At 38.8% G+C, this 25,892-nt stretch overlaps 1 protein-coding gene and 1 long non-coding RNA gene across 2 annotated transcripts; one reads left to right on the forward strand and one right to left on the reverse strand.

Annotated features, from left to right (window-relative positions):
- The first annotated feature begins 320 nt into the window (after positions 1-320).
- fgf10a (fibroblast growth factor 10a) lies at positions 321-22,408 on the forward strand. Its single transcript, XM_088435128.1, has 3 exons — positions 321-1,362; positions 18,493-18,596; positions 21,697-22,408. Exons 1-3 carry the CDS (start codon positions 927-929, stop codon positions 21,895-21,897), a joined length of 741 nt encoding a protein of 246 aa, XP_088291254.1. The 5' UTR covers positions 321-926; the 3' UTR covers positions 21,898-22,408.
- LOC148411548 (uncharacterized) lies at positions 18,513-25,892 on the reverse strand. The gene is made up of 3 exons (XR_015867958.1): positions 25,823-25,892; positions 21,868-21,995; positions 18,513-18,620 (listed from the first exon to the last, which is right to left on the reverse strand). It is a non-coding gene; the product is annotated as an uncharacterized LOC148411548 (long non-coding RNA).

Raw genomic sequence — 25,892 nt, forward strand, 5'->3', positions numbered from 1 at the left:
GAGGGAAAGAGAAAGAGGGGTGTGTCTCACACACACACACACACACACACACTGAACCAGACACACAAATGTGCACGGTTCTTCAAAGCCCAGTGCTCTCCATAGACATCCAATCACACTAAGAGATGACATGTGGAGGGTGGTGTGTGTGTTTGTGTGTGTGTGTGTGTGTGTGTGTGTAAGGGGGGGGGGGGGGGGCAGATAAATAAGGTGAAAGCAGAGCCAGGGCTCAAGTCCACAGCTGATAGGGACGGATAGAGAGAGCAAGAGAGAGAGAGAGAGAGAGAGAGAGAGAGAGAGCAAGAGGTGGGGGCAAAACAGAGCGGGAGCTACCAGAAGAGAAGCAGCGCACAGCTCGGAGCGCTCACACTCAAAGAAGTGAGTGCAAGAGAAGCACTTGAGTAACTTCTTCAAGAAATTTGAATTCTTAAACCTCTTTTTCCAGTCCTACTTGGTGTGGAACTTAGGTGGACTATTACCATCCTTTTCCTTTTTAATTTGCGTGAGACAGAAGAGTAAAGCATCATTCGACATCGTATGCATCTTCCGGGACGAGAGGAGAGCGTACCACGTGCGTGGACAAGGCTTTGCACATTAACAAGGATTTTTAAGTGCTTTGTGGGGGAGACTGGGAGTAAAGTATTGGACGGGAGGACGGAGGACCCCCAGCATTCCAGTATTAAGCCTGATTTGACTTATGGATGTCCAGACATTCCTAAAGAGCTCGTGAGGAATAAAGAGTGAAGTGTAATATTTTGTTCCCAATACATCCTGAAGCTTCTTGAGAGGTTGTTGCGGGTGTCCCCAAAAGAGGAGATTTGTAAGCACGGGAGGGGGGCCTCTCCCGCTCTTGTACCCTCTCCCTGCCCCCAGCTCAGCATGCCCCAGCCCCTGAGCACCTCCACAGCTCCTCCAGCTCCACTACCATGTGTAGATGGACAGTGACACAAGGTGCACCGGTCGCCTGGCTCTCCTCCCGCCCCCGCCACCGCCGCCACGCAACCCCGCCGCACTTCCTCGACCTCGTCTGCCTTCTGCTGCTCCTTCTGCTCGGGCCGTCCGCGTCCTCGCCCCCGGGTTTTAACCAAAGCCGTCATGCCGGAGGGGGAGGCCCACCTCTCCCCTTGGACTCATCGCCCTCCTCGCCGGCACCTCTGCACACCTCTTCCGCAAGGTTGCCACGGGCAACCCACCTGTCATCATCTTCTTCTGTTGCCGTGGCGGGGCGCCATGTACGCAGCAGCTACAACCACCTGCAAGGAGATGTACGCCGGCGCAAACTGTTCTCTTACCAGAAGTTCTTCCTTCGCATTGACAAGAAAGGGAAAGTCAACGGCACCAAAAGTGAGGACGACCCTTACAGTAAGTCCTAGTCGAATCAGACCAGCGGTTTTAAAATCACTTTGTAACAGAAGTCCAAGCGCTGCCTTTAATCTTGTCGGATTAAGAAAGATGCACCCCAGTTGAGGGAATAAATAAAAAACAGTAAGCGAAGATGACAAGCAGACAATTCGCTGGATCCAATTTATAAAAATACATTAGCCAAAAAGAAGTCATCTGTCTTTGAGGAAACATTTTAAACACAGCTATCATCACTTTTTGTTTTTGCCCACTCAGCCACAGTGGTGTTTCATTCCCTCCATCACTTTGTCAGTGATGCGCATCGGGATAAAAGTCGGAACAGAAATATTTTACTCAGAAAATAATGAATTGTAATGACATTTTAGAGAAAATATTTTGAAGGGCAAAATTTGTTGCTGATCGATAGTAACGCTGGACTCATAATTGTGGTTTAGTCACATTTAAACTTTATGTGATGTGCCAAAAAGTGCATTCCATTGGTGGAACGTTTTACATGAATATGTGAGTCTGAAACAATGCAGGAGATGCAGCATTATTTCAAAATTTACTTTGGTGATTAAATTGGGTTGTTCTGTTCAAAACAACCACATTTATTTTTTGGCTCTCTTTTTTTTTTTAACCCAATTTAAATAAATAATTCCCCAAAAATGTGTTAGTCAATTTTGACTCCTGTTGGGCTATTTTTGACCCATGTTTTTAAAAATGGTTGGATTTAAAAAAAACTTAACCCAACAATAGGTTAAAAGGGGACGAACCACTATTTAATTCCATTTGAGTCAACTCTTTCTTTTGTTCAAAAATTGGGTCAAAATGACCCAACAGTATACAGAATAACAGTTAGTCTCTTTTTGAACCAAGATTGGGTTACCTTTGACCCAACTGACGTTACAGTGCAGAGGGGGGGGCTTCCTGAGCATGTGCTCAACTCAGATCCACTAGCTCAGTGCTTCTGAAATAGTGGAGCAGGCCCCCCTGGGGGGATGCGAGGTGATGCCAGCGGGGCACGGATGACCCCAGGAAAAAGGCTTTGTTTTTATCATCTAAAGTGTAATTGCTATAAAATAATATATATATATATATATATATATATATATATATATATATATATATATATATATATATATATATATATATATATATATATATATATATATAGCTATATTTATTTTCAGGCACTTTGATGCACTTTTTTTTCTGTTTTAGACTAAGCTGTATCTACGCTGTAAAAAATAATGAACAGTTGAAAATGTATTGATATTTCTTTTTTTCTTCTAGTAATGTTAAAAAGGGAACAGCTTTTAGGTATGTGTATGTAATTTTTGTAGATAATAATCCTATTTATAGTCAGCGCGTCGAGTGGGGGCGAACGGTTTTCTCTTTCCTGGGGGGGGGGGGCTTGGCAAAATATAACTGAAAAACACTGCGCTAGCTTAAGACCCATCAACATAATTACAACAAAATTAAAAGTGTCATCTGCAGTAATATTGGAAAGGGGTGGGGGTGGTGTCTTCTATCTGCAAGAACACATCTGGAAATTAGTCACACACACTTCTATACATGTCATAGGCTTCGCTGGATTTGTCTGTGGGTGCTGTACAAGTTTGTCCTCCTAAGGACACACACGCACACAGATACACACAGGCACAGAGAGGCCAGTATAGCACATGGCCTCCAGATGGCAAAGCCCACTTTTATTAGGGCCTGAACCAGTGCGAACGCACGTGTGTGTGCCACTCAGACACCAGGGCTCTGCCAGACATGGCTGAAGGAATTTCAATTAGCGTCTTTTCCTCCCTCATCCTGCCTGCAGTCGCAAGCACACACGCAACGATGATTCCAGGGTGCAACAAGTCACCGATGCCATAACAACATCAGGTGGTGGTATTAGAGGCCCGATCCATCATGTAGTTTGTTTTCCGGCCAGATAGAAAAGTTAAAGATAAATCAGATCTTATCGTGGCGTGATCACAGACAAATAACGTTGTAACCTCACGTTCTACAAGTGGGAATGATTTGACGATCCGGGAGGAATCTCCCCGGGATGAATCATGCTTTGACATGTGCGCACATCTGTGCACAAGCTTGCATGTATGTTTACGCTAATGCACCACCTCAAGCTATTTAGCACGCGCTCCAAACAAATCGCTGCCATCAAATAAAAAAACGCCGCCATATTCCCGAGCGAGAACGCCGAGGTTGCCGTGATGTTTCGCGTGATCATTTGGCACGTGACCTTTTCTTGACGTGCGTGCACATCTGGACTACGTTGTCAATTAGCGTGTTTGTAAAAAGACATACAGATACATTCATGTATATATGTATATATGTAAGTAACATAGGGGTTGCGCCCGCCGGTGCCAAGAGCTTCAAAAGCCCCCGTGTACTGTAAATGCAAAAATGTGTTCTTTTGACTCTGATTTGTGCTCATTAAAAACACATGGCTGGTGAGACAGCGCGAAGCACGCCTTCACGCACACACACTCACAAGCACACACACTCATGCAAAATAGCAACTTCGCTCAGCACCGCACGTCTCAGGTGTTGAGCCTCTACAAGTTTAGAGCCAAGTGCTGATTTTGAGTTGACTTTTGAGGTGCAGCTATCAAGCTCTCGTAGTCTGGTAATGCTCAGGAGGTCAGCTCGCAAATGGGCGTCATTAGATGGTGTCAGAGGTGACGAAGACGTTTTAAGTCCGGCTCTGGGGTCATGAATCACCTCCACGGCCGGATTTTTTCTAATCACGCTGTCACAGTTAAGAGCAGTACATCACTCTGGCTTTGCGGCCTGTATCCTAAGCATGCGGCCATGTGATCAACTGATTTCGCAACGAGAGGCAGCAGTATATGGGTGACGACCGGCGGCGCTGAAAAGTAGCACTCGTGCATGCTTTAACGCCACTGGTGGGAAGCAATTTGAAATACGGCCCAAATTGTAGAGGTTCTTTATGTTTCCATTTAGGGGATGTTTTTCCACCTCGGCGCTAATTACACCACTGTAATGCCCCCAACACCCCACCCCCACTTCCACCCAGTTTGACCCTTACCTAGTGACTCAGTCAGGAAGTTAATGCGGTGGTTCTCAAAAGGGGGTACGTGAAGGCATTTCAGAGGACACGTGAGATTTTAACAAGGTTTCTGCAGTTATAAGCAAATCTAATTTAATGCCGTGACAGGAACAGTACATTTTTCTTTACAAATAAAGAGAAAATTGGAACATGAAGCCGAATATTGGTAAATTGTGTTATTGTGGCTCATATGCAAAAAATTATATGCCATTATTTTGCTGTGCATTGTCAATTTTCCTGCAGACAAGTCAGAAATAAAACAGATGATGCTAAACAACCTATTGTCAAGTTCCCGAATAAAAAAAAAACACCATTACTATAGTTCCACAATTTCATAAATCAGACACGGATGGTACAGTACTCTGTGTTTATTCTTTTTTTTTTTTACATCCAAAAATGTTTTGTGTCGGTTAGAGGGTACTTGATGGAAAAATACTTAAGAGGGGATAGGCTTTTAGCTTTAAAAAAAAAAAAACGTGTCTGTGTAAAAGTCATATATATATATATATATATATATATATATATATATATATATATATATATATATATATATATATATATATATATATATATATATATATATATATATATATATATAACAATATAACTGATTGGGCGATGCTAGGTGACCGCAGAATTAATCAGATTTTGAAATAAATTTCCTTATTGGAAATAATGGAGGCGGAATTAATCACTTCTTGGATCACACTGCAGCTCATGAATAACACTACGAGATATAGTTCATGAACCTTATTGCTGTGTCAACCTCCTAGGTCTCCTAAAAAAATTTTAAGTATTAAAAAAATAAGTATTCAAGTATAAGTATGTATTAAAATAAGTATTAAAGTATTAGTAGTAGCAATAAGTCAATTCACACGTGTGGGTGTTATTTTCCCAATTTCTTTTGACCAAACTAAAGCGCTTGCTCCCTTTGATAATGCAAGGTTAACTGAAAGCTTTTTTGGACGTACAAGGTTTCAGCCGGATGCTAGTCTCATGTTATTTAAAAGCATTTAAACGCTCAAGTTATAGGACGTACTGTTAATATCGCAATGCCAAAACAATAAAACATGGTTAACAAATAAAGATATTTTAAACTGTTCTACATTCTATTAACTACACACACAAATAACCGCTATTATAATAAAACGTAAAACAACACTTTCAAATTTCACAACTAAAACCGGGTGACCCTAGAGACTCTCACTTTCCTTTTTCACATTGTGCTTCATTTAATACTCATTGATGTGACTGGTCGTTCTTTTCTAGTAAAGTCATAAAACAGAAAGAACCAGCAAAACACATGCCGATTTAACCCTTTGATGACAGCAGGGAAGGTTGGCTCAAGTCTTGTGAAATGTCTCAGCACCGATCGAAACTTGTTTGAAAACCTTTTTTTTTTTTTTAATTCTCTTTTAAAAATCGCACTTAAATAGGTACAAATCTTACTGTGTTACAACGGCGGTCCACTTCGCCCTTCTCCACTTGACAAATGTTTAGGGTTCTCGTGGGAAAACGTATCAGTGTGGCCTATAAAGAAGAGTTATGAGAAGCTATGGGACGCAGCAGAGGTTAGTGTCAGCGTTGCTTTTGCTTCAAAGTTACTCTGACATCTTCATGGACTCCTCTCTCAGTAAATTAAAGTGGTGCGCAAACGTCACGGGGCAAGCCTGCTCCGAAAATACTGAGAACCTTCGCGGATTCGTCCAAAAGCTGCCAAAGTCAACAATTACATTCAGCTGTGCTCTGAAAACATACACTAAATCTAAACTACCTGCACGCTTCCTCATATATTTGCTCCTCTGAAACTAACCAGAAGGCTTAGTGTATATTTGCTTTTATGTTACAGAGTTTATGGAGCGCATTAGTCAAGTTAATTGAGTGCTGAGAGACATACATAGTCTTGAAATGGGCATCACAATCGATTAGTTGATTACGTGATTGAATTCTATGAATACAGTATTTGTTGATTTTGAGTTCATTTAGTCTTGAAGTAACAATGGAAAAACACAGCGCTGTACATGGCATCTGTCAGTCTAATCATCCATCCATCAATTTGGTAAAGTGATTTTCTTGATTAGGGTTGCGAATGAGCTGAAGATGATCCCAGCTGACAGTGGACAGAGTTGGCAGCAAATCACAGAATCAAATCAGTGCCGAAATAATGCACTTCAGCAAAAGGGTCCAACTGACAGACATGTGGGGAATAATGCAAAGAGGCACCACAGATTGCAAAATCAATATCATCCCTTAATTGCTCCCAGCCAAAAAGGTCAAATCTGTATGGTATTTATGACGTGTTGTAGTCAACTCATTCACTGTCACTGACGACAAAAGACGTCAAACATCACTTTAACTGGGCAGCCATAGAAGAGGGCCTGAGCCATATGCAGATTTTTGCCAGAAAAATGACAATGATTAATCAAAAAACGTATTATGAATAAAACAGCATTTGTTTCCACCCAAAGCCTATCAAAAGGTGTTAAATATTTGTTTCTCTATACATGGGCCAAACCTCATTCCAATCTCCACAAATAGCACCAGTCAAGAGTAAATACATTGTGAAGGAAAAATAAAGGTTTCTTTCGGTTCAACCAAATGCATTAAGTGCTGCAATAATCAATATCATTAACATTAACATTAACACAAGTCTTACAGTATGTATTTGTGTTACAAGTACGTAGTTGAATGCGCATCATATTTTATTTTTATTATGCTTAATTTATGTTCCACTATATATATATATATATATATATATATATATATATATATATATATATATATATATATATATATTTTTTTTTTTTTTTTTTTTTCAAACAACTATGACTGCTCAGTGTGTAAAGTGACATCCAATCACTTTTTTACATTGCTCACCTAATCATAGCTTGTAAAAGCTATATATTTAAAGATACAAGGTTATGGTATGGATATGGTTATGTGTAATAAATGATGATGCAAGGTTTAGGTATGGATATGATCATATCTAATTAATGAGGGCACCAAGGGTAAACTCTACAAGGGGCAAGTAGCCATATTGCACCAAGAAACTTTATCCCCTTAACACGACCCATTTTCAAGCTGCAACCTTTGGAGTGAGACAAAAACATAGTATTTTATTTTTTAAAACCTGTATACAACTGGTGTAAATTGTTAGATTACATAAAGGTAAAAAGCTTAAATTAGCAAATGACTTCTTGGATGATGTTTGAATGGCCATGATTGACACTCTAATCAGTTAGGCCCTTCAACTCTTATTTTAATTGGGCTGGCAGTGAATGAGTCAATGTGTAATTCATTTCCTGTTTCTTAAGGTTAGCTGATAGAACAGCGCAATATGCACACACAATTACTGAAGCAAATTCTCATCTTTTACATAAGCTGATAGTTTTCAGATGACAGTTTGAACCAAAATAAACACTTTTCAAAGCATATACTGTAACATGAATACAGTACCAGTGTTGAAACAGAGCTGAAGCCTGGATCAAATTATGCCACTTCTGATTCATGACTTCTTTTCTTTTACTGGAACTCAACAAACAATCACCATTTAATAAGCTCAGAAAAAAAAGCCACACAAAGCTAATCATCCTTGCAAGTCACAATCTTATGTGGTTTTACTCTAACCAAGTTGCCAAGACTTCGCTTAAGACCACTGGCCATAAAACGGACTGCTTTGAAATTCACCATTTGCAGAAGTTACAAATTGAGGAATTGTTACTCTGCATGTTTAAAACGCATAAAATGTCTGTGTGTAATAGAATCAAATTAATTACAAATTGAATTAATTAATGCTTTTTCAGCTTAGTCCGGAAGTAAAAGAACTTCCTTATTCCTTGCTTTGAAACACATTTTTGAGGTAGTGCGGTGGAGGAATAAAGACTAGATTTCGGCAGAAGCAGCAGAAGTTGATTATTATGCCAAAGAATGTTGAGTTGGTGGGAAGCCTTTTTGATTGTTTATGTTCTGCTCAGGATTCTTGCAGACTATCATCATAATGTAAACAGACAGGATTGGGAGGAGACTCATAATATTAAGCCCAAAACTGATCTTCAATTGGGTTTTAGCATTGTAATGGCATATTTCACAGATTATTTGACTGGCGAGTCGAATTTCTGAGCACAGTAGCATGCGCAGGTTCTCATTCCTGATGTTTTACAGTCCCGTTGAGCTGATTTATAAACGCTGGCCATTGGGAAAGATTCTTGGCCCATCACGACAAAGCCCTGACTATCCAAAAATGTAAAGTTGTCAGAAAAACAAATCATCCAGTTTGGCTACAAACAGCGATAGACGGGGATATCGAACAGTAAAGTCTTAAGAGATACTGTACTTATGGACGGGCGCCAAAATTTGCAAGTTGTACAACGCTTTCGAGCACAGCTACAGTTCTAAATGATGCTATTCATTTTCCATGCGGCAATTTACATGTCATTAATCATGGCGCCAATTATAGTAAAGTTAGTATAATACAAAGTGTTAAGCAAGCGGAGGCTATTATTTGCAGTGATTTATATTTCAGCCCACTTGCCTGTCTCTCGCTATTGAGAGAGTAACACCGAAAGTGTCACTGTTGTGTTACAAAGTGGAGTATGTGAAGCGGCACAATTAATGGCCAGTAAAGCAGTGGGAGGCAAAGAACAGCATCTGTGATGGATAACATCCAGGGCTGCTGCCATACAGACACCATGTGCTTCCCACTCGCCGACATTCCCTCACCGTCGTAACGCCCCCGCCTCATATAGCCTGCATGAAAGCGAGGCTCTTAATGGAGTCATCAAAGTTAGCGCTAAGGGCTCCGAGTTAAGTCCGGGGACGCATCTGGACAGCCGACCGGGCAAAACAGAGCGGCCAGGAATGCCAACTAATTAACCTGTGTCTTTTTTTCTACACTGAATGTGAACATTGGCCATGTTTAACAACTTTTTCGACCATGTGAAGTTTGTTGAAATGTCGCCTCAGTCCTCTCTGCATACGCTTCGTTTCCATCATTAAGATTATTTTTGCTTTTTGCGAGCAGTCTTAGAGAGTTCTGATGTCAATAAAAGCACAAGAGCGAGTTAAGGCAAGGGTCACGATTTTGAGACTTATGTCCCAAATGCCAACAGGTTTTGCCAGGCACATACTTTTACACAGTCCCAGTGTAACTTTTATTTTATTTTTTTTTAGCATTTTAGTAATTTAGCATTAGCTAAAGTAATAACAAAACTAAAGCTCACCAGAATGATGCAACTGAGTGAATGATTTGTTGTGAGAATTTATTGCAGATTTCAGTTTTAGGGAAATACATGTTTGACACATTTGATAGGTTTTGTACCAGCAAATTTGCTCAAACAAACTTGCAACAACACCCAGACATATTTGAAATTACATCCAAACATACTCCCCCCCCTCCATCATGTCACAGAGTGTTGATTTGAGCATGGCCATACTCCTGGCATTAAAACCATAAACAAAACACAAACACTTCATTTTTACTTTTTTACTTCATTTTTAAACATGTGGGTCTAGCCAAATGCTAAAAATAGCTAATGCATATATATATGTAGAGTTCTGTTTTTTTAATTTGCACCCGGGCAAGTCAATACACAGTGGAGCTAAGGCAGTGCTTCTCAAATGGTCTGCAAAGTCCCCCCTCAAAAAAAGATAACAATCGGTACAGTACCCCCCCCCCCCCCCCATCATTGTTAACTTTATTTTTTACAGTGTTTATATAGGTTACAGGTCAGTCTGAAACTGAAAAAAAAATAGCAATGTGCCTAACAGAGCCTTAAATAAAAACGAAAAAAAAATTTGAGCAATTGAATCATTTGATGCTGAAAAGAAAAAAAAATCAATAATTAATAATAAATGAATAATTAATAATAAATGAAAATCAATGTATGTTCCATACAGTAACATCGTGCTGTGGTTGTGGAATTATACAACACACATGGCAAAAGCAAAGCCTCTCTAAGATCGTATGCGTCCTTCTGGCATCGCATCAATAACTCTACAGTTATTAACATTTAGCATACATTTACGTTGGAACCTAATTGCAGGTAAATTGGAAAATATTCGCAAGTATGTTCGAACTTTTAGCAATACATTGGGTTTGAATGTTGAAATGTACTCAAAAATACGTACATTCAACACGTAAAAAAAGGAAAAAATACAACACATTTGCTAGTGCCACGCTTCCAAATTTCTAACAATTTCTATTCAATGTACAAAAGTGTGTTGTTCAGGCTACTCAAAGATTCTTGGCAATTTCATTGGGCAGCGAGAAGAGGTTTAGAAGTGTTTTTTTTTTTTTTAAACTGAACATATAAACATATGTGGCAATGTATATACAGGGCGAGAAAGTTGCTAGTTTGTTAGATTCATGGTTTAAAATGACCAGATTTCAACAGTTGAATACTTGGTGCCAACACCTCTCACCACAACAGGCAGCTGAGGGGCAAAAGAAAAATGTGTGAAATGCAGATGACCGTCACAGCACATTAACTAAAAACATAACTTCTGCCTTGGAAGGCCTGTGAAATGTTTTGACAGAAACTGGCAGGTTTGGCACTTTATCATGTTACAAAGTCAACTATGGTACAGAAATGGCAATACCTCCAGTGGTCACACCCCCCCACCCCCCACCCCCACCCGCTCGTTTCTCTTTTCTATCAAGTCCCGTTTAACAGAAACCAAAATGTATGTTGGTTTTCTACCAGCTACTTTCAAATGTATGCGGCATAACTGCCAGTGCTCAGTGCTGAGGAAGGTGATTGGAACTTACTGTATATAGTCTTAAGTGGCATAATTTAACAATTGCCATGGATCAACCGCTGGCATTTCAAACAATGGGGTTTGCCTCATGTTATTGTTTGATGTGGTTTTGGAATAACTGCAGTTTGTTTTTCTTGACTACCGCAGACAGTTTTGGATCACACAAAACATGAAAAATCCAGGCATGGGAAAGAAATCAAAACAATTGAAGCGGCAACAAAGCTATGCAGCACAATGATGGTTGGTATTAAAGAAAAAAAAATCTTCAATATGAAATCAATCAACTGTTTAATGTACAGAGCATTTAAACCTTGCGCTTGAGGGGTACACAACTAGTTTTGAGAAAAACAAAGCATTTTTTCTACAGCATATCATGTTTTATGAGGTGTGTTTGGCAAAGTATTGTTTTGCCAGAATGGGTTTTGCAACTCTACAAATCTCAGTTGTTGCATTTTTGTAATAGTGGAGAATAATTCAAGTTTTAGGGTGCCACACAAACACACTTTAATGTGCATTTATTAAACTCTTGTTCATTTTCTTCTTTAATTCAAGTATGAAGTCTGGAACAAACAGCTACAATGGTGACAAAGGTCATGAATATATTAAAAACAAATGACAAAAGGTGACAAATATATAACTATTATGACAAAGGACACATAAACATAAACAAATACGTAGCAACAGATAATCCAACGATCTCTAAATAGCAAAAAGTGACTTTAAAAAAAAAAAACATCTGACTTGCCTTTCTTTCACCATTAGAAGAATGCGCTTAAGAGATCCCCTTAAATTACTTTATAACTACATTAATAAAAACAAAAGAGCACACAAGAAAAAAACAAGTTGTCACAGGAATAATGTCCTGCTCAAAGATGAACGTTGTGAACATCCAATCAAGTTGCCCCCTGTCGTCCAATCAGCAATGAGTCCAAAACCCCCTGCTCCCACCCATACCAACCACTACCGGTAGGGAAAGTCAGTGTGCTCCTTTTTTCTTGTGTGCTCCTTTTTTCTTGTGTGCTCCTTTTTTTGTTGTGTGCTTCTCTGTCATAATGTATTTTTGTTTGCATTTCATAATTGGTGATGTGTTTTTGTTTGCAACGACCTATTTTTAGTTGATTAATTATGTTGTTATTTGTTTTTTTCGTTTTTTCGTCGCCTCTAAACGTGCAAGCAAAGACTAAGTCGATTGGCGTCCATTTGCAGCATGCACGTTATGGCTCTTTGCGTCATTGCCCCAGCCATGCAGACTCATGGTTCCATAAAACTAAATTTGCGCATAACCACAACCCATCTACAACACATGCAGGACCAAGTCCATTACAAAAGCAAGGTTTTACTAAGCTTAATTTAGTAGCTTACACATTTTTTTGCACTATTTTACATTTACTGGCTAACAGCCAATCAGAGTTACTGTCACTCCAGTATTACTTTGATATAGAGATCCGTCCTTCAAAAAAGAAATGACAAAAATCTCCTGATATTTGAAATATTTAAACATTGCTTTGTTTATGTTAAGTGGTTGTGCAACTTCTTTTTGGGGAATACACTTAAGTGCAAAGAATTAAATTGAATACAATGATACTATAGTATCTCGTTTTGGATAAAGGGTGGCACCCACGTAATAACAAACCATGAAAAGGTTGGGGAAAAAAATGACACCCAGGTCATTTTCGCTTGTAGTCCTTGTGACAATCTGGGCATTAGTTTAGTAATTTATTTGTGTCTGTTATATTGTTGATGCCACTTCTACAAACCATTTGCTGGCAGTGTCGGATAATCCACTGGGACAGTGAGTTACGATTACAATTATTGACGATACTGCCCATTATTTCGTATTCTCGTTTTTATTGGTCTGTTTGTTTGTTTACTTTTTTTTTTTTAAAGTCGATGCCACCTCTGGCTTAATCTAGAATTTAAATTGAAGAGAGTTCGACTCATTTGTTTAATTTCCATTAATGCAGGGGTGTCCAACCTCTGTCCTTGAGAGCCGGTACCCTGCATGTTTTTTCCATGATTCTTTCCCTGACACACCAGATTTAAATGATCAGCTCATCAGCAAGTTTAGCAGAAGCCTGATAACGATCCTGATAATTTGAACCAGCTATGTCATGCATCAAAAACATAAAACATGCATGAGTTTGGACACCCCTGTCTTAATGTACAATAATGGGCCTAACAACCTATTGTGCCATATATTTGGAAATTTTAACTAAATATCACTGTTCGCAGAGACAGCACCTTATAAGCTGGTGTGCCTTATGGTTCAACAGTTAGTAAAAAAAACAAAAAAATACTGGACCATATGATTGACAATAGCAAAAGGTCACTACTGCAACTACGTAATTCTAAAATTATAAATGAACCAATTACAGCATTAATGCTTCCAGCATGGTTTTAAATGACTGCGGCTCCCTATGGAGTCTTGAAACATGATCATATTACTGATTTTCAAGACACCGCCTTTCCATGAGCAATAAATTTGGATGATTGAGTAATTGTGCCTTAAAATCAACAACAAAAAAACACGAGCAATAAAATAGCTTATTCTGTTACTAAATCTTCGTTGATGTCACATATTTGATGTGGTCGCCAGGGGTGAGGCTGGGGCTGGCCACAAGTCGAAGTCTTCACTCCTTTTTATGGTAGCATGCATTGTGTACTTAGTGGAAGATGCTTTGCCATGCCTTTTCTATTAGGTGAACCTTGAGCTATTTGTGCTTTTTCTTAGCCTTTTAAAAAGACAGATAATTATGGTAAGATGCTGGGCTGCGATCCAGAGGACACATGCATAGAGTTCATGCTCCCTTTCAGAAATAAAACCACATAAATGAGTATGTGTCAAAAAGCCAAGGTTGTCCGTTGACTGCGCTCACTGAGACCAAAAAAAAAGCAGCACATGAACATTCTGCGAATGCATATTACTCTTGCCTTTTCATGTGGTGTAATGAGTGTTAATGCAAACCAAGCCTTGTTTTTTTTTTTTTTTTTTTCAAGCTGGACCTTTCATTCTGCAGCAAGCAAACAGACTGCTGCTATTGACTGGGTCATAAAAGAGTTCACTGCTTTGGTCCTCTCAACAAACCACATCAAATGAGCTGCAAGGCTTGAACAGGTGGAGCGGCCTTTAGCGCCTCACAGACAGAACTTATTTTGACACGTCTTGTCCGCTGTGCTGTGGCAGGACAGACCATTGAGGCTGATGGTTGCATTGTGGTTCTTTTTGTACATGTCACTTGGACGAATGTTCTCACCATTGCAAGCTGACACGATGTTTTGGGGATCTACAGAAAGACACTTTTATTGACGGGAATATAGAGCTTGGACTGGTGTCAAGATGCTTTTGGGACTATGTTTAACTAAAGCAAGTCAGTATAATAGTTTACATGTGTGCTCTTACCACCAACATCCCAGTTAATATATTAAACACAATGAAACATATGTAGAAAAGCATGAACAAGGTGGGGGGATGGTCACATTTTTTGGTGAAGGTTCAGATCAGAATTTATAAACTTGCTGACGTCACACAAATCACCCTGAGACCGGAGAATACACATTACTGTCTGAAAACGGAGGAGTAAAAAGACAGAAAACCTGGCATCTGGTGGAGATACACATAAAAAGTGCGTCTGAAAACTTCTTTTACAACTGAAATATTTTGTTATTACACTCAGTTTTGTTTGCCTTCCTTTTCTTCTTTAATTACAAAAAGCATAGTGAAGTCTCCTGAAACCGCATTTTCACCAGTTTCACCAAATTATAAGGCGCACCCTCAATTAATGACATACTTTAAAACGTTTTCCATATATAAGGCGCACCAGATTTTAAGGCGCATCCTCAATTAATGACATATTTTAAAACTTTTTCAATCACAATATAGTAATACTCAAAGTAATAGCAATAATAACTCTAAACTCTCATTAGTAACTCAATGTCAATATGACCAAACTTGTTCAACTGTAAACACATAAAAGAAACAGGTACTGATTAGTTTACTTTATCAGTTCATTCCCCATCTATGAATCCCAATCTCAATATTGATCCATATATAAGGCACACCTGATTATAAGGCGCACCATCAGCTTTTTTTTTTTTTTTTTTTAAATAAGGCTTTTAGGTGTGCCTTATAGTGCGGAAAATACGGTAATTGTATTTTTTTCCAAAAATATGTTCTCTATGCACCAAGTTGTCTAAACACAGCATTCTGATTAATATATATTTTTTAAGAATATGTAAAACCTGCAAAATCTACTCGTTTTTATCCATCTCAGGGGATAGGCAGTTTGCCACTTACTGTCAACGCAAAATTCCACAGGTAGCACAGCTGATGACAAATCACAGCTTATCTGTTCTCTGAGTTTGGCCATGTGACGTTATCAAGCAGAGATGTGATGGCATAATCAGTCACCAAAAGTTGGCAGAATGGGTGGCTTTTGCTCATTAATTCAAATTCTACAAACACATTAGAGTGAGAACAATAGAACAATACAGTATTGTTTTGAAAACATCTTTTGACATGCTGGAGCCTGAGGACAAATTGTGGAGATGCCTCTGTTGCTTCTTGTAGTCTGAATCCTAAAAATAGCAATTGTGTCCATAATGTCACTACAGGTTGACAAGCATACCCTGTTGCATTATGGAAAAATGCTATTTTTTGCATTTAGGTTACAATTACAGTACATTAGAAATGTTTCTTTTTTTTTTTTTTTTTGCTAGTCCATCAGTTGTTGGTGCCTCCCACCGTCATTGTCAGTCCACCATTTTTTTCAGGCCAATAATTTTGATCGTCGGTCTGCTCACTCCCGTCGTTAATGTCCCCCAACACCAAATAAATTAAACCTCCAACATCCTACTAAAAAATAGAAATATTTAAACCTCTGGAAACATACTATTAAAACGCACTCTGTACTGCTCGGCCTTAAATAAAAACCAAAAGCTTTACTTTGCTGTCTTGACTTCAGTCATGAAAAAGCAAGGTTGCTGAGCGTAATTTACTAGATAAGGGTTTTATTTAATTTTTGGGAGGAGCGTGGGGTGGAGGGGGGCCTTGAAAAACTTCTATCTTGTGTTTCCTGGTTAAGAGCAAGAATGAGTCACTTTGCAATGTGCCCATTGGTGACTTGAATGAAAAGGCATCCCAGAATACTTAGCGACTACATGCAATTGATGAATTAATTCAAATAAAAAAAGCTAAATAATCGCTTAATACATAATTCCAAATCCAAACATTGCTTTTTACTTTAGGTCCCTACAATGGATCCTCAGAGTAAGAGTGTGTGCAGTGTGCACTTCAGTTGATAAAACCATGACTAAAATGCAATGCAAACAATGACTTGAAAGGCATATGTTGGCCACTTACAATGGGGAGAAAGTGCAGTGTTCAGTGCAATACATTAAGGACACTTACTTAATGGTAGCTGCTGCATGCTAATACTCTAGTACTCAGCCAGTTACTTATGGGTGCATGTATGAAAACTTGCTGTCAATTTAGACTGTGTTTACACTACAAGTCTCCCAAGTCTGGGTGCCTTTTTAGTGTTTCTTCCGCTGCTACTACTTTTATTCCAGACTAGCATTGTCCTTCAACCATGTTACCCTAGCAGCTCCAACACATCATCTTGTTATTATTCTTGTTGTGGGTTTAAATGGGAATAAACTGTGACAAACTAAATATCCCTCAGCGTGGAAGTAACAAAACTAAACTTTAACCCTCAATCTCGCAGGGGGAAGTAAAAATGTTTTAGAACGAATTCAAGCAAGGAAAATAAACAGCTTTTATTCTATGATTGGATTCTGTTTTTGTTACACTCATAGAATCATCAAGCAGAAGTAACAGAATATTTGCATTTTTACCCGCACTATAGTCTGCCTGCAAGGTTGCTTCCTACAGATCCCTCCAGCTAAGCCTCTGAAAGCCCCAATAGTTTTATGGCATGGTTTAAGCGACTTTAGGATGAGAGAAAAAGGCGCCGCTGACCACTGCTTAAACCAATAATTGGTTCAGGCTTGAAAACCGATATGCACGCCATGACCTCTTGCTAGCCTGGCAGCCGGAGCCCTTCACTCTGTCCCGTTCATGTGCCTGCCTGCGTACATGTGCTCCCCCTGGCCAGAAAAGCAAACATAAGATGGAAAAATGTTTCTTTCCTGGCTTACACCTCAGTCCCAGGGTGCGCAGCCAGCGAGCAAATCGGCGAATGAGCAATGGGCAAGAGGCCATTCTGAGGTCCGACTGTAACATCGCAGGCCAAGCTGAGCAATGAAGAGAGACTGGGGCTCACTTGTGAGGAAGAAGGTTGGGGGGGGGGGGGGGGGGGGGGGGGGTCCACCCAAAGAATCTCAAGGTTTATGCAATATTATGTGTATGTGTGTAATGTTAATTAACATTGAAATTTATAGAAAGACATTTGGAACTTCAAAAAATAATCAATGAATCAAAAGGTAAAATTTAAATAGCAAATCACTCTTTTCTTTGACAGATGACCGGTGGATGTTATTTCAAATCAAGCAACGACTTGCACTGGAGATGCTGCTATCGAGTATTTCGGTATTCGCATATTCTAGTGAAAAGTCTAAAAAGAATTGAACAGTCAGATAAAAAATAAATAAATACTAGTTAGTGCTGCAAAGACTAAACGATTAATCAACAACTAATAAGTTATATTTATTTTTGTTAATCAAACAATCAATCTATAACCTAGTTTCATTTAAAATTGTCCAAATCCTGCTGAAATTTCAGCTTCTCACCAGGAAATTTTCTCCAATTTCATTAGTTCTTCATGTAGGCAAACTTAAAGTACATTATAGTTGTGTTGAATCGAAATAAAATATTTGGGAACATTTGCTTATTCTTTGAAAAAATAGTGTTTGCACTTTATACAGACCAAAATCATAAACTAAATCTTAGATTACTTATGGTATTGCCAGGGCAATTTGACATATTCTGTTGTTGAATAAAGTGATGGAAATTCAACTCTTTCATCTGATTCATCAATTCAACAAAAATCAACAAATTCAACAAATTCAACAGGGGTTTATTTGCTGACCAAAAGCTTGCATAACAATTTTGAAAGCATTTCAAACTGCAAAATTATATCCTCCTATAAAACATTATAATATTCATTGGAATAAAATACAAAGAAATCTCATTAAAAATGCATCAACTTCATGCTGTGTATACTAATAGTTTAAAAAAATAAAACACTTGTGATGGTTCTCTAAATAATTATATTTTTGCTACCTTTATTTTTTGCATATGTCCAATCATTTGACTGACTCGTATCTGACAAAGATGCTTCTCTATCCACCAGGTATTCTGGAGATCAAGTCGGTGGATGTGGGAGTTGTGGCCATCAGGGGCCTCAGCAGTAACTACTATCTGGCCATCAGCAAGAAGGGAGAGCTGTACGGCGCGGTGAGTTTGTACCAAACCACCCACCTTTCAGAAAAACAAAGAAACTTTTGGTTCACTTTCACACTACTTGTTTTAAGTAAAAATATCCTTAAATAGTTAAAATGATTAGAGCATTGTCCCACTTGTTATGTACAATATGTTTCGTTTTGAAAATTCTAATGGCCACATACTGTATATCAAGTCAATGTTGAACAAGCATAATAGATATTAAAGGGGCATTAAAATACATAATTAGTTAGGTTTATGAATTGGGAACTGAACTTAACTTTTGTCACAACTCTCACAGCTCTTAACTGATGAAAATATCAAACTTTCTTGTAACAAAAATTAAATTCATTGTAAAAATCAGTGGACTCCCACCTAAATTTACAATTTAAGATGAAAAAATAAGATAACCTAATCATGTTCACAGCTTGTTACTCAAAAATAGCAACAAAAATAAAAAGCTTGACCTTAATTCAGGGGTGTCAAACTTATTTTAGCTCAGGGGCCAATCACAGCGAAATCTATTTAAGTGGCCCCAACTGGTAAAATCATATAACTTACAGTAAAAACAGTTAGTAGCATTTACATGTAGATCTTAGCTAAACATACTGGCTTAGTCCCAATTCCCCAAGGACAGTGTATACAAAAAAGAAATAAAGGTAAATAATTTCCTTTTTGGTCTTCTATATATCCCAATGTAACAGTATTGCCTTAAATTGCATGAAATGAATGGAACATTAATAAATTTGTATATATTATTGAAAAATATATATGTAAAAATTAAATAAAAATGAATAAAATAACTTTTTGGTCCTCTATACAAACCAATATACCACACCTTCCCTTGAATTGCTTAAGAATGAAAATATTTTTTTTATAATATATCTATTTTTTCAATAAATATATTTTTTGTAAGGAACAAGATGATCCAAAAATAAATAAATATATAAATACAATCAACCACAAATATCCAGTGAAAGGAAAATGCCCTAATCAAAATATGGTTGTACAATTTATTTTCAAGGAGTACGGTGAAGTGCAAAAAAAATAAAAAAATAAAAACAATAATAATAATCCAAACAAAATGGTGTTGTAGTGTCTCTCTTTGGACACTGTGTGGCAGCCAAATAATGACATACTGTACATGACAGAAGAAGTTAAAGTCACAAAGAAGAATCCATGAAATCACATCTCATGAGGAAATGCTGTGTGAGAACTGCAGAGCCGTGAATAAGTCCTTAAACATTTTTGAAGATGTTTTATACTTTTAAAAAGGTAGCAACTAACAATTTCTTACAGTAGTTCAAATGAAAATATCAGCAAGTGAAAAGTGAAGTTTGCGTAAAGTCTCCTCTAATGTTTTTAATAAAATTCTATTTTATAGGTGATAATATAATAATAATAATAATAATAATAATAATAATAATAATATACAACAATGGGCAGCTGCTTTAGGTGATTTTTTTTTTTTTTTTTGCTTCAATGGGCAAGCACAGCTTCACCGTCCAGCAACAGGAAGTAATGTTAGTCAATGGGAGTTTTTTTCATTCACAGGAAACACAATCCCCCACCTTCTCTATTCTTCCATCAGTTCCTTTGGGGGAGCTGGGGGGCGCGGGGGGACGTCGCCCTTGTTTCATCTCTTTTCTCCTCCGCTCATTCTCCCTCCATCAGTGAAAAAGAGGCAACTCAGCGTGTCTCTGTGGAGCGGTGGCGGCGGTGCAGATGAAATGACACCCGCTAGAATAGAAAAAGAGGCATTCTGTTGCACGCCACCCCCCGCCCCCAAAGTGAATTCCCATGACGTGGTCTTGTGCTCGACTGCAACACAAGCCGCACTTGCACAGGCCTGAAGGGCTGGCATTTGATTACACTTGATGGCTCCGCAACACTGACTTCTTTATCCGGGAGGCATCCAATGAAATCATTGTTTCATTCCATTGGCAGATTAACACACGCAATTAGGATCTTAGGGTTCGGCATGGTCGCGTTTCCATTGTCACACAAAACCTGCCGTAAACAATGCTTGATTAAGCCGACATGTGCGCCGATCGTTTTAGTTCACACAGTCAATTTCTGTCATGGTACTGACATAACGAATATCCGAGAATCGTTACATAATATGCAAATGCATGAAATGAAAATTTAGGATAGTGTTTTCAATTTGTTATTTGATGCACCTCAAGCATGCATATCTCTGCATCTGGATTGAGTGAACATGTTTTTCCTCTCATGTCATTTTATAATCTGTTAAAACAAGGTCAACCAAATTTCAAAAAGTGTTTTATACTGATTAATCGTATGCTGGTTGAAAATGGTTTATTCACTAGCACCGTGAATTCTCTTTGATAAAAGTGACAAATTAGCATAATGTGAGTCAAGAAAATTTTCAAAATGAGAAAGTTGGACACGTCGAGTTTACTGTAAAATGAAACGTGCATTAAAAACTCACCAGGAGCTGTTTATCAGAAATGTAATCACTCGTCAATCCAGTGATGGTGTTAATATTTTAGCTAATGCAAAATGTTATGCTGGATGACAGTTGATCAGCCCAAAACATGTCAATGCACTGACCATGATCCAACTATTTTCGCTTGGTCCCGGTCTTGTGCCAATCCAGTAAAATTTGTATTCCCTTCCCCTTCAACTTGACTTGACATGCAGCTGTTCTGAATTTGGTTTGTCAAATAAATAATAAAATGTTTCCACGTGCCCCCTGCCATGTGATCACTGACTAGTCATTGCAAACCATTTGTTGCATGCATGCATTCAAGTTTGAAGAGTTAATATTCATGAGGGAAAATATTTTTAATTTGAGAGCATTAGAGCATATTGTATCTTTTTAATACAATAAAACCATTTCATATTTACTATGCAATCATTTTATATGGGAAAGAAAAGCAATTTAAACCACTGTATATAGACCTATAGCTATTCAGGGTATCCTGCCCAGCCCAACAAACTACTCACTTAAACCACTTCATAAAACCAGCATTTATGAAAGGGCTAACACTTTCCTGCATAAATTATGATAACCTTCATCTGTATTTCCAAGATTATAGATACCTAGACTGTAATAACGTGAGTCCATTGCGTCTGTGCCTCTACCCCACAGAGGGACTTCGGGCCGGACTGTCGCCTGATCGAGCGCATTGAGGAGAACAAGTACAACACGTACGCTTCCGCCGAGTGGCGCAACAAGAGGAAGCACATGTTTGTGGGACTCAACGCCAACGGCAAAGCCGTGAGGGGCAAGAAGACCAGGAGGAAAAACACAACCACTCACTTCTTGCCCATTGTGGTGCATCCCCGATGATGGCGGGCGATGTATCCGGTCAGGGGGAATCTTCAATCTGCAGACTGCTGAGAATCTGGAGAAAGACTTTGTTTTGGAGGGGAGTGAAGGCCTCGCATCTGTGGGAGCAACAAGGAGGGAAAACCTAAAGACTTTTGTCCAACCAAGACACTTCTATTTTTTAAAGAAAGATATATTGCTATACAATGTAATATTTTTTGGTCTAACTTATAAAAGAACGCTGGCACAGTAGGAAACATGGGAATGATCAAATAATATGATCAGTAACTTGACTGAAAAAAAATGAGGAAGTGAGAAATGGGAGAAAACGAGAGAGCAGCAAACCAAACAAATCAAATTCTATCAAAAGCTTTCTTTGAATTTATTTATTTTGTGTAATATTTAACAGACAGAACAAGTACATGCTAATAAGAAAATTGAATGTCTTTTTTTAAAAAACATTTATGCTTTTCTCTTTTGAATACTACTCATTTTAAACCTGAATAAATATATAAATATATTTGTCTTTAAATTGCTGTGAGTTCTTCGTGTATTTAGACCCTGTCTTTCTTCTCTTAATATTATTCTGAGAAGTATAAATTGTCCTTTAGGGGACATCAGCATGTGAAAATCCATCAATTTATGCTAGGGTATGAACAGTTCCAGTCAAAAGTTTGGAATCATTAAAAATCAGATGCCTCAAACACACTGAGACCCAGAATCTTAAGCTATTAGCTTTTGAAAATGCACAGCTGTCGACAAAGTCCTTCCAGGTCATAACTATACCAAAATGACTATATGGTATGACTATACCAAAATGCCTAAAACTGTTTTCGGCAGCAGTTTTCACTGATTGATGCAAAATTTGTTTGACGTGTCCGTACATATCAAAGGTCTACATTGAACCAGTTTTGAAGTAGCCATACTAAGCAACATGCAATCAGAAGTGGGTACCAAGAATGCAAAACGTCAGTGTTGGAAGACCATTTTTTGGGTGCAGATAGTTCATGCCCATGCACTATATACTGCATTTATCATCGCAATGTTATTGTATGACATATTTAGTGAACACAAACTCCAAGAGTTGCAGCCAAACTATTTTGCACCTTTAAAACATGCAAACTCCATCAAAATCTGCAGTGGTGCAAAATTAAAATTCAACCAGACGCAAAGACAAAAAGAGTAATTAAAGAGATAGGTTGGGGTACACGCTGAACTGGATGCCAGCCAATCACGGGGTGCAGAGAGTCAAACAACCATTCACATGCACAAACACACCTAAGGGCATTCTGGAGTATCCCATATGACAAGCATGCATGTGGTTTGGTATATAGGAGTAAACCAGAAGACCGAAGAAAACCTGTGCAGGCATGGGAGGAACATGCAAACTCCATACAGGAAAGCCAGGCTCCAACCCATGACCTTTGCATGTGAGGAAGAGCCAAATAAAATAAACAGATCTAAAAAAAGTCTTTGGTTAACACATGGACACTAAAGACCTAATTGCAAACCAAAACAGCAGCACTTAAACGCTCAAATGAAATAGTGGCATCGTGTGCACGTTGTGCAGCAGTTTTTCTGTTATGTGGAAAAAAAATAGCTATGAATGGATCATATATGACATTATTATCAACCAAGATACGCTATGCATATCCGGTTGAGTAGAGAAATGCAGCAAGCTGCTAATTGTATAATTGCCTTGGAAACTTTAATGCAAAAATCTTATTTCCAGTCAAATTTGAAGAACCGCACGCACACCCCACACACACATACACACAGGCAATTATAGTGCACGTGTGCATCAGTGTGGTCCAGCAGCTGGGAAAAAGCCTCCTCCTTGACCTTACTTGTCTGAAACCTGCTGCCGAGACACCCCCTTGCACTCCGCGAGACAGCAGGGGCCGTTAGCATATGGCATAACGTAAATATCACCCTCTTGTTTATCACCTGATTCTAATTAACTATGATGTCATGTTTTCTTAATCTTCTGTCAAGTTTTCAAAGCAGTCCGTCTCATGTGGTCTCTGTCTGGGTCCTGCTATTTCTCTCGTCCGCACCCGCCCTCCTCCCCCCGAATCTTGTCATGCGTTGGTGAGGCTCGGACGAAATTTCAACAAGCAGACCTGGTGCAAGGTTATTATTACACAAACTCGCGGCCTTCCTCTGCCCAGCGCTGCAGTTGTTGTCATTTGTTCTGTGCATCCATCACTTTTCAACTCTTTGCCATCTGTTCCCCGCTCTCATTCTCTGTATGTGTGTGTGATGGAAACAAACTCATCCTGCTGTGTTAGAGATGGAGGATTCAGGTCGTGCGCTCAGGAATCCGTGCTCATGTCCAAACGTGAGTTAAGTACGATGCATTAGAGGGGGCTTTACAAATTTCCCTTTATCCCCATGGGGAACGCAGCTCTTTGTTTACATGATTACTTGGGTGTTCCATAAACGACATATCAAGTACAATTACTCTGAAATGTGTTCGAGACATTGAGCCACCCACACCCCTTTCCCACCATCATAAAGTTCAAGGGCTAGAAGACCTAAGCCAAGGTACACATTAATAGGTTATGGATACGTTCACATGACATCGAGGAAAAATGTTCTGTTTCTCTATTGCTAAAATAACTGGACATCCTCGAATACCAGTGCAAGTCATGCCAGTAGTTAGCGGTTAATTTGTAAAGAAATATGTCTTTTTTTACCCATAAATATTTGATGGGGGTTAGGTCAAAGCAATATTTCCCATAAGAAATACAGAAAAAAGTTGCAGAAATGTTCAAGCCAGTGAGCAACTGTAATTTCAGTTAACAAATGCTTAATTCATCATACAATGCAATATTCATCAGACAACCATGTTTAGACTAGTGGGACTACATTGAACATTATATACGGTATATGTTAACGTCTCAAAATTGGTAATATGCATGTGAATTCTCATTTATCTTTATGTGCACTGCAACTGACTGGTGTCCAGTTCAGGGTACACTTTGAGTCCCCAATGAGAACAAATGTTATAGAAAATGGATGAAGGAAATAAATAAAAAAAAAACACACACATACTGTAAATAAGGGCTCTTAGTTCAACTATTAGCTAACCAATAAAGTGCTTCATAAAGTCCGAAGGTCCTCTCTCCATCTCTGTCTTTCTTTCAGTAGGAAGTCAAATATTCACAGCTGCCTCTGTGGTCAGGCGCTGCGGCCACAGGACTCCGAGGGCAAACAGAGGATTTGCTAACATGCGAGGCTGCTGGTGTACGTTTCATTCAAGCTACGACACAGGCCCGATAGATGGACATGCAGTCAAAACAGAAACCGCATACTGAGCCTCGCCGCATGCCTCAACAAACCAAACTCTGACCAAACACAACCAGAGCAGTACGCCGCAAAACTGACATTGGCAGAGGGCACATCTCCAGAGTGGAAATGCAAGGGATGACGCGTGGATTCTCAACTCACAAGTCAGTGAGGAACATCTGCAATAAATAAATGTGGAAAGTGAGGCCTTGTTGTGCGTTAGAGTAATATGCAAGACCACCATTATGTTCCTGTTGCAATAAAATTGCACTGATCTTCCCAAACAGGATACAGCTTACTTTAGTCTCACTTTAAGCTCCCTCAATTAACAATTGCAGCACTTTGCATAAAATGCTGCAGTTTTGAATGCAATTAGTTAAGTAACTGGGAAAGTGCGTGGAAAGAGACGGAGAGACCTAAATTGTAATATAGATACTTAAGAGTTTTTGGGGTGTCCAAACACCCCGAGGGACCAATGTGGGGTTAATATTGTGTTTGTGTATTTTGACGAAGAAGCAAAACCTACTCAAAGATTTTCTTCACAATATGTTTATTCGCTCATGCTTGTCTAAAGCTTGGTTTATGCTTGACGCGTCTGCGCGGCTCCACGCGTTGAAATGTCATTTCGGCAGGCCAGATTTTCTGCAAAGCGTACCTTCCGGAATTTCTTTACGCGGAGAACATGGCGGACGAACTATTGCTTATTGAAGTTTGCCAGTAAAAAC

This window comes from Hippichthys cyanospilos, chromosome 15 (genome assembly GCF_059441005.1).
Source record: "Hippichthys cyanospilos isolate Australia breed blue-spotted pipefish chromosome 15, RoL_Hcya_1.0, whole genome shotgun sequence".
Classification (NCBI taxonomy): Eukaryota; Metazoa; Chordata; class Actinopteri; order Syngnathiformes; family Syngnathidae; genus Hippichthys; species Hippichthys cyanospilos.

What these genes read in the sequence shown, in the direction of transcription:
- fgf10a (XM_088435128.1), top strand. Translation starts at nt 927, where the DNA reads ATGTGTAGATGGACAGTGACACAAGGTGCACCGGTCGCCTGGCTCTCC. An exon ending in AAGTGAGGACGACCCTTACA is followed by an intron (nt 1,363 to 18,492) that starts GTAAGTCCTAGT and finishes TCTATCCACCAG; the next exon opens with GTATTCTGGAGATCAAGTCG. An exon ending in AGGGAGAGCTGTACGGCGCG is followed by an intron (nt 18,597 to 21,696) that starts GTGAGTTTGTAC and finishes TCTACCCCACAG; the next exon opens with AGGGACTTCGGGCCGGACTG.